We start from the raw sequence: 10,242 nt of genomic DNA, 5'->3' as shown, positions 1-10,242 counted from the left end.
AATGGGGGTGAGAGAGTGTGAGTGTGTGTAGTGGGGTGGTGTAATGGGGGTGAGAGTGTGAGTGTGTGTGTGTGTGTAGTGGGGTGGTGTAATGGGGGTGAGAGAGTGTGAGTGTGTGTAGTAGGGTGGTGTAATGGGGGTGTGGGGGGAGGTGGGGTTGAGGCACCCGGTCACTCTTCAATGGGAAGAGGTTGGCCGCTTTGTGCGCATGTCCACCACGCCTGTGCCCGAGCCCAGTTACAGGACAGGTAATGGAGCCAATCGGGGAGAAACTGCTGGCAGTCACTGAGCTGTGTTAGTGTCAACCCCCTTTTAATTAGATCATCCCGCTCGAAATCGTTAGCACAAGGGGTTTTTTTTTAAACCGAATCAGACATTGCCCGGAACGCATATGGATTGTTCTATGTCCTGCAGACCAACACTGGATCTAAGGGATTGAGTTTCCTGGGGCGGGGGAGAGACTGATACCTGCTGCTGGACTTTCTCAAGCTCTCCTTGATCTTTCGCACCAGTGTCTGGCGGGAGCCATGTTCCAGCCCACGGCCAAGAGATGCTTCACCATCGAGGCTCTGGTGGGTAAAGACAACACCTCGGCCCTAGGGGATGAGCCCCTGCGCCCCACCGCTCTCAGATACGCCGACTCGGTGCACGCCGCCCCGTTTGGAAGTGGCTTCCCGAACGCCGGCAGGACTCTCTACAGCAGCCCCGAGCTCCTGTTCCCTGAGCCGGTGACACATGCGGCCAGCCCCGCTCTGTCGATGCACCCGGGCAATCCGCACCATCTCCCCGCACAGTCTTTCTTTGCACCGCAACAGAGAGAGGCGCTGAGCTTTTACCCCTGGGTGTTACGGAACAGATACCTGGGTCACAGATTTCAAGGTAAATTTCAACATCTTATGGGTAACACCAACAAAGTTTCGGGCCAGCGACGTTGCAAAGAGGCGTAAAATGTTAAACTGCTTTACAGAATCTTAGTCAAATCTCCGTTCCTCACTCCCTGTGTCTCGGAGTTTCAGTTTTAAATATCCGGTGTCTACTCTCGACAGTCAAAGTTTGAAAAAATCCAACCAGTTTTACAAGGTGGAACCTCCAACAATACATGTGCGTGTTTTTTGGGGGAGGGAAGATTTCCTGATTTCAAAATATATTTATTTAAAATGACAAATAATTAAAATACGAGGCAGGCTAAAATAGTGATTAATATCTGTTTAATACAAGCTGAAATAGTATTTAATTCCTGCTTAATAGGCTTGGACTAAAGGAAAGTGGGTGAAATCCCTGGTCCAGTTCAGACTGAAGCTGAGTTCAAAACGTAACGTTGCATCAAAGATGAAAGGTTCTGGGGCTGGTTGAAAAAGCCAGGTGGAGATGGTTTTGCAGGATTCAGGAACACCGGGCGAACTGCGGCGCCTCCCATTTGCAGGCGCCCTCATTACCTGCTGCTGCTGCTGCTGCCTCGGGAGCTGTTTGATGGCTTGAACCTGAGGGGATCAGGTAGGCAGGGCGCCTCTGATACATCCTCCCCTCGGTAGGAAGTTGCCGGTCGGATGTAAAACTCCACAGAGCAACAAGCCTGCAGTGAAAACATAGAGAGTATAAAATGTTTCTAATATGGTTCTGAGGACAAAGTCAGAAATCACGCGACACCAGGTTACAGTCCAACTGGTTTATTTGAAATCCTTTGAAAGCAGCCCTCCGAAAGCTTGTGATTTCAACTAAACCTGCTTGGTTTAGGTGGTGATGACTTCTGAATTTGTCCACCCCAATCCAACACCGGCCCTTCCACGTTCTGGGAAAGAATTCATCCTTTTTTATATACAAACTGACTACATTACAGCCTCGAATGATAAAGAGGCCCGTATTAATTATTAAAAGCAACGTCGACGGATAAGTTTTTGTTTTAGAAGTTCAGTTCTGTGCTGCTAATTGTAACCTGGATCACGGTGGGGCTACAATAAAAATGCTGGTTTAATATACATTCTTATTCCAGGGCATGTTAGTGGCTTGGAATCTCTAGGTTCTGTAAGTATGCCTTTTAGCCGATGCACATCAGATGGAGGGGAGCTCAGGTTAAATTCGAACCCTTTTTCTTTTGCATTGTCAAAGACTTGAACAGGGCAGAGGGGGTTGTTAAACCGCCAACCCACTGAGATTATTTACCGAGTAGGCATGGTCTCAGTATCTTCACAATCATTAACACATTTACATATATTAAAAAAACAAATCACATCAGCAATTACTTTGTAAGTGATCATAGCATAATATTTTTCAACTGCAACCTTTTTAAACAGTTCCCGTCTAGAATTTATACACAAAAAATCTACTTAGCCTGAAAACAGTTAACACAGATGTACTCCTCTTAACAAAATACGCTGCTAATGCTTTGCTGTGAAAACAGATCTGCGGGACTTATCCAACAAACTCTCCCTTAGTTCGATCAGGTTAAAACCACAATTTACTGAACTCCCCAAGTAACGCACACATCCTCTCACCAAGTTGTATAAAGCCACTGCTGACATTTCACACCGAAAGATTGAATTCCTAGCGAACAGCTTGAATCCGCGGATATTTAACATTGGCCTCTGTTTGTACACCATAGCATTTGATTTCTATTAGAAGTAATACAGCAAGGTTTTATAATGCGACGGTGCTGCCGTTTAACACTCTGACAGGGACATGAAGCAGAGGGATATGGGCCAAACGCGGGCAAGTGGGACTTGTTTAATTTGGGATATCTGGTCGGCATGGATGAGTTGGGCCGAAGGGTCTGTTTCCAGCTGTAGGACTCTATAATGTTAACATGTGTGGGACCTTTGTTGTTCCAAGTTTTTCCTTAATGGAATTCTGCATTTATTTTTTGTGAATATACAGACATTGAAAGGGAATGGAAGGTGTAAAGCCTCCTTCACTAATATGATAGTAACCGGTTCCTTAAGAGGTGTGAGTTCAAACTGAAGAAACCGTCCATTTGCAGGAGCGACGGTTGAAATGTCTAAACTTAGTCCGAAATTCTAGCTATTCTTTGGGCCATTAAGTTGGGTGTCAGGGCAAAATGGTGGGATAGAATGAGACGTGGTGGCTGGGTTGGAACGGGAACTGAGCGGTGGTCTGCGTGTAGGTGGGTCGTGGACAACGGAACCGGTTTTAAAAATAGACGGTAAAAACCGAAAACAAAACCAGCGGATGCTGTAAATCAGAAGCAAAACAAAAACCCAAAATTGCTGGAAAAGCCCTGCAGGTCTGGCAGCATCTGTGGAGAGAAGTCAGATTTTTTTGTTAAAAATACACAAGATTCGTTGACCCTGTGTGATCTGTGTGGGAAGATTTGAGATTATTGCAGTTCAAAACAAGATAAATCTTCGGTCACCCACTGGATTACTTTAATTGTACCGTATAAATTAAAATGTTGACTCCGATTAAAATAGTAAATTCATCTCAAGCGCTACACAGAATAAAACAAAAACATGATCCTTTGTAGGGCCCTTGCTCATAGCAGACTGGGGACTGTATGGGGACTGAGGTCCAGCAAGTGTATATTACAGGCCGTGTGTGCATGTTAGAGTGTGGACTGCAGTCCATTGCAGCTCTGTATTGTGCATGACACACAGATCTTAGACCATACATAATAGACTGCTCGTGCAGAGTATATTTACACGTTGTACAGACCATTTTGCCAAGAATACGACATATACATGCAAACCAAGTTAGAAAACGCGTCGCAAGCATATCAGCCTCACTGATGGGAAGCTAGATTCATGGCGAACTTGACTACGACTTGAAAAAAAAACTGCATTCCGCGTGTGTAAAGAATATTACAGATTATGTGAACACTTCCCTTGAAGCCTATACAGAGTGTCCTACAGACCTGTCAATGTTTTTAAAATGGTTAGTGCGGCGGTGTGTGGTGTGTGTACCTCGCTGACTATAACGTCTTCCAAAACCAAGCGCAATTTCTGCATTCAAATCTATTGAAATATAACCTTATAGCTTCCGACATAAGACCAGCAGACATAGCAACAGGACTAGACCATTCAGTTTATCGAGCCTACTCCACCATCCAATAAGATTGTGATTGACCTGATAATCCTCAACTTCACTTTTCTGTGTTTTTTTTACATATTAACCTCGAGTCCCTTACTGATGAAAAATCTCTCTCTCTCAGCCTTGAATATACTTAATGTTCTTGAACATACTCTGTGTTCTATGGTCCAGCTGGACAGCCCTCTGCGGTAAAGAAATTCCACAGACTCACTCCCATCTCCCGGAAGAAATTCCTCATCATCTCTTTCTTAAATGTGAGACCCTTTGGTCTGACATAACTTCAACATACATTTAGAGAGCCTATTGTTTGATAGATTTGTTGTAATGCTTATATGGAGAAATAATTGTCCAAATTCATCTACATTTCCTGAAATTACGTTTACTGAATGCAGTCTAGTTAACAGTTTCGTGCCAATTTAATCGGAGAAAATTCATCGGAAGTTACAGCATAGAGATCATTCTAAGCAACTCTTTAAAAAGGGCGCTGGAAGCTTGCTTTACATCACTAACCCCATTATTTGCACAAATATTTTACATTTGCAACATATGCAAATTGCTGATGTCTTATCGAAGGAGAAGCATCCTTATAAAACCGATGACCTCATTGTTTTTGTAGGGTAGTTGATTAAACCAGACCGAGAGTACTTGTAGAACTACAGTTGGTGCATGTATGATAGTTTATGTGATTTGCACAGGTCATGTATTTAAACATACACATGACACTGTAGGTAACTGTAGCAAACCGTTGGTCATTAGTAGGCCATGAAACAGACCTTCTGTTACCGAGCACGCAGTGTGCGATCACATACGGTAAACTCTGCGAAGAGTTTGTTATGAATAAGATGCAAACGACAGTACATGACAACTCATGAAAGAACTTTTGCAATATAAATACTATGCAAAATTGGCTTTAAAAAGCAACTGTAAAGTCATTTCTAAGAATTATATTCCTACAATTTCATTTGATGTTTACTTTTAACCCTTCATGATTTTTTCCCTCCGTTATAAGATCTGAAAGTCTTTGTCTGAAATGTTTTGCAGATGATAATAACATTCGGGGAACATTTTCACTAATTCATCATCAACGATTATTGAAAGTTTCTCACACTTGCTCCTTTTACATAGTAACTCGATGGTTTCAAAATGTCTACGCTCTAAAAGTGAATCTGTATAATATGCTGATTAATTGAGATGCAACAGGATAAGTTACATTATATAACTTCCAGTAGGGCTCTTGTGGTGCTGTGGTAGTATCCATACCTCTGGGCCAGAAGGTCTGGATTCACTGTTTAGCAAGTGTGTCATAACATGTCCAAACTGGTTAATTGGAATTGTTTTTTACAATGTTACTGCGTAAATATTTCTAATGGAAACAATAAATGTAGCGTTATTGATAACAATGTAAATGAATAACCGCAATATCTTTTTTGTTACATTTTATAAGGATCGAGAACACAAAAAAGCTATTAATTTATAGAAGGCAATAGAGCTTATTTACAGGAATGTGTGCAATGACATATCTAGAAACTATAGTCAAGACCAGTTGTTCAACATATCGAGACTCTATCTATGAAGGGTATGGGGGTAATAATTTAAGATGGTCCATCAGAGGCTGAGGTAAGAAACTAGGAAAACGTATTTGTACAGACGTTTATTAAAGCATTGCCGTACAAAGTCATTATTAATGGCTTATAGAAAAAAGGAGAGAAACTTTAAAAAAAAGAAAAAAAACAAAAAGAGAGATCAGGACTGTGAGTTTGTTTTAGTAAAAGGTCAGTCATGACAGAGATTTCTAAATGAGCTCCTTCAGAAGTATATCCTTCTGTGTTTCTAAAAGCGCTGAGATGTTTTATAGTGGAATATGGATTTGATGACTGCTTTGAGTTTCTTCCTTGATAATTTTCCTGAAGCTGTCGCTGTTTATAGAATGCATGTCGAGGCACTGCCCTGAGAACTTGGAATCTCTTTGTTTGAATTTGTGGTCCAATTGAGGAAAATGTTCATACTCCTGGGAGTAATGGTTCAATTAAGGAATAATTCACCTTCATGGAAGCATGTGTTCACTTAAGAAATAACCATTTAGCCACACTTCCTCGGATTGTGAGGACCTTAAAGAAATAATCCTAAACTACGAATTAAGAAACAAAAAGCAGTTTCCACCATGAGGAATTTTAAAGCATGAATTTGAATGGAACGTAATGAGCACTGTTGAGTTAACAGTGGCACGGGTATGCATTTTGTTTATAAACAGGAATCAAGGTGTCAATTATGGCAGAACAAATTCACCTGTCGACCTTCATTGAATAGTAATCTCTTATAAACAACTCTGTAATCCAGAGCAAAAAAATTCTAAGTAAAGCAATAGTCACTTTTTTTAAAATTCACAGCAATACTGGATCATCGTAATTAATGAGCCCGGCATTTGGATTCAGTCCTAGCTTGTCCTAAAACTCCTGTCACAAAATATCTTAGCAAAACCATCAAAATCTAAAATGTGCATACGAACTGAAAATACATTCAAGGGAGAAATTAAAAGTTTATGTCTTCTATTCAACCAAGTATTTCCAAAAAACTATTATGGACCATTTATAGAATTAGCCAACATATACCTTAAATCAGATAAATTGAAAACACACCACCTTTCCCATTCCTTTAATTGATGCAAAGCAAAGTTTCACACCGGATAAGAGTCAGATTTTTTTTCCCCAAAGTACTGTCAATGTGGAAACTTGATTTAACAACTACACATTCTTTTTAATTCTCCTCTTCAACACATAACATACTGTTCATGCCTTCTACATCAAATCAAAAAAGATTCCAAGTTAGTCTGGTCATTGCCTGACCTGCATCAGGTGTTTGGAGGTGAATAAGCTTTAGCTGCAATATTTAGATTAACAACTGGGAAATTAGCCAGAGTTCATCTTCCTGATGTTCGTGTGATTGGCTATCAGGTGGCATCAGAATTGGGCTTCACTGTTACGGTCTTCTATAGTTGAAAAATTTGCAGATTCTCTTCAAGGATCACACCGGATTAATAACTGCATGAGTGAGAGTGTACAGCATGATGTCCTAACAGAATGTTAAAACTCAGGAGAGAACAGAAAAGAGGGTGGAACACTGATGAGAAAAAGAATGTTCAGCAAATAATTTTGGAAGCATGGCAAGATGATTGTTGCTTTATGGTTGGAATTCATTCGCTATTTGATTAAGTGGTATTGCTCAGTTTTATGGTTAACAACACAAATAAACTTTATTTCAAGTTTTATTCAAAGAATGATATTCTGTCACTACCTATACATGACTACATGGACACTAAAAGCAATATGCTGCACTCTTTTTTAATCACAGCAAAAAAATGCGAGTAAAGCAATACATAAAGTAAACAAATATGCTGTGGTTACTTGTCTCTTCAGTATTGCTCTTGTGCTTGTATTTCCCCTGAGCCGTGTTAAGCAAAATACATTAGGATGGATACATAGGGGCCAGGAGCAGACAGGTGGGTCTAGTTTAGTTTGGGATTATGGTTAGCATGGACTGGTTGGATCGAAAGGCCTGTTTTCGTGCTGTATGACTTTATGACTCTATGACTTTGTGACAGTTGAAAAGAATGGAAACCAAAATGCTGACTTTTGCATGTCAGCATTCCGTTAGTTTCATTAGCAATAAGTGCATGCAGAACTCTATAAAGTTTCTATACTCAAATTGAAAGGTGAATATTTTACTACAACTCAGATCTGTGGTTACTGAACTTACTTAAGGAAAAATAGTCAAACAACAGTGGCAGAAGTGAAAGGTAATCAGTGTGTTCGTTTGAATCAGAATCCCTACAGTGTGGAAACAAGCCCTTTGGCCCAACAATCCACACTGACCTTCCAAAGAGTAACCCACCCAGAGCCATTCCCCTACCCTATATCTACTCTTGACTAATACAGCTAGCCTACACATCCATGAACACTATGGGCAATTTAGCATGGCCAATTCACCCAACTTGCACATCTTTGGACTATGGGAGGAAACCAGTACAAACACAGGGAGAATGTGCAAACTCCACAGACAGTTGCCTGAGGCTGTAATCAACCTGGGTCCCAGACAATGTGAGGCAGCATTGCTAACCACTGAGCCACCATGCTTGACAGAATTGCTGCATTTACCCAGAAGCAAATGACACTGCAATGTTATAAAATAGAGGAGTACATTTAGTATTGGAGCCATAGAATTCACAGATTCACACAAAACTAGCCCAAGAAGTGTGTCTACAGCAAGTAGGGCAACCATATAGTGAAGCTTAGAATATTCTGAGAAAGAATCAGCTGTCTGGAATGTTGGCCAACACCAGTGGAGGTCTGCATTCTACCCTAAGAAATCTTCAGCAGCCAATACTTTACCTTTCAGCCCTCTAATGTCTTCTTTACAACACAGTTGAAGAATGTATAAACTGCTTAAAACTTAAGAATTTTATTCACGTATGGATGATTATGGTTGATATGTGTCTGTCTTTTACGTTCTCTGACATTCCCATGCTGGTTGTATAAATGTTGTAATTGTAAATAGTTGAAGGAGAGGCTTAGCATGTGGAACATAGCCACCGTTGAGAATTAAAGGATGCAGAAAGTGTACCACTTGTCCCTACAACCTGTTCTGAAACATCTGAACCAGAAATAATGCTTTTTATTTGTTAGAGTTGCTGCAATTTCAGTATCTTTAGAAGTTTTAGCTATGGTTATTTGAGCAGGACTACATTATTCTTGTTTTTATTTCAAAATAAACTTTATTCATAAAGAAAAGAGTCACATACACAGCTTGGTTCTGTACAGTAGCATATCAAGGATACAAACAAACATTCAAGTTTGGCCAACCAAACAAATCAAAGGCTTCCCTTACTTGAACCAGATGATATATAGTTGTTGTTAATACCAACAGAACAGATAACTTTAAATTACTTTGCACAAGTATTGATATTGTTGTCTGAAACCATTCTTCAAAGAAGTCATGACTGTATTTTGGGCTTTGGTCTTCAATGAAAGCCTCCAAGTAAATATGCATGACAAATGTATCTCATGAGCTTTTGCCTTGTATAATTGAAGTCTCTACAGATATCACATGGTCAATGGCAGTTTACACTTCAGGCAATTATTATTCTTTATCATTATTCAGGGCAAGAGGTCTGTCTGCACATTGCACTCTCCCACACTATCCAGACAACTTTCAATGCAATATGGAAGGTGATACATGACTTCTCCATAGTAGATGCTACATCAGTCTATACTGGTAAAACTAATCTCACTTTGATTTGTTTTCCCAATCAACTTAAGATCAACAGACAATTAATTCTCAGCCACACCACTCCTATCCTTCCCTTACTTATCGTTAGTAGATCATCCCAATCTTCCTTCTCAATCATCAGCTCTTAATAATGCACAGATCGTTGCTGTCTACTTTGCATAAGATCATTGTTGGGTTGCATTGTTCCAGAGTGACTGGAGAATAACTGGAAAGCAATACAGACAACATTGTGAATAAATACATTTGTCTACATTCTGTTAAAAGTAGTTCTAAAATATAGTATCAAGAGTCAGTACATAATCCCTCTGTGTTTGCAAAACACAGAACAGTATGATAATTAATATAACTGCTGAGCTCCTGAACAAAATTACAGGTACTTGTTGCTAAGGAATGTGTTGTTTTACTTTTCAGTATCTATGCTTTGTTCTGTTCTACAATCTCTGTTTAAGTGCAAGTTAAAACATAAAGGCATCAAGAATCTGATAGAATCTTTGGGTGTATGGAAATTTATTCCTGCAGTATACTCTCTCCCTCTCTCACCATGACATGTATACTGTAATTTTTTTAATTCCTGTGTTATTTAATTCTCGCATCCTTGCTAACACTTAATTTCTGTCAGTGCAGTACTTTCCAAACGTTTCAAAAACCATACCTAGATTGATGTTTACCCGAGTGCAGTCCTGTTATTTTGCTGTACCACGTTTGACCATGTGTCGTTATTCCAACCTTTTAACCTCATTTCAGCCTCCAGCAGCTAACCGGTGCATTGACACCACTCCCTTCTCTCAATCAGGCATTTTCCTCAAAATCAGGAGCGAACACCTCCACCCAGCAGCTCACATTCCCCTCAGATCCTAGAATTCCAGAATCTAGCTGATACAGTGAGGACAGCTCTCCATTGCATTTACTTCTCGGAAA

At 40.1% G+C, this 10,242-nt stretch overlaps 1 protein-coding gene across 1 annotated transcript in view; it reads left to right on the top strand.

Moving 5' to 3' along the window:
* The first annotated feature begins 255 nt into the window (after window positions 1–255).
* emx3 (empty spiracles homeobox 3) overlaps window positions 256–10,242 on the top strand; it is a 29,525-nt gene continuing 19,538 nt past the window's right edge. The window contains exon 1 of the mRNA XM_043704056.1: window positions 256–879. Within this exon, the coding sequence (XP_043559991.1) occupies window positions 528–879 (352 nt within the window). The 5' untranslated portion in view covers window positions 256–527. The remainder of the gene's footprint in view (window positions 880–10,242) is intronic.

Source organism: Chiloscyllium plagiosum, chromosome 14, assembly GCF_004010195.1.
Source record: "Chiloscyllium plagiosum isolate BGI_BamShark_2017 chromosome 14, ASM401019v2, whole genome shotgun sequence".
Classification (NCBI taxonomy): domain Eukaryota; kingdom Metazoa; phylum Chordata; class Chondrichthyes; order Orectolobiformes; family Hemiscylliidae; genus Chiloscyllium; species Chiloscyllium plagiosum.
The sequence above is the reverse complement of the archived record's forward strand: the minus strand, read 5'-3'. Positions and strand labels throughout refer to the sequence as shown.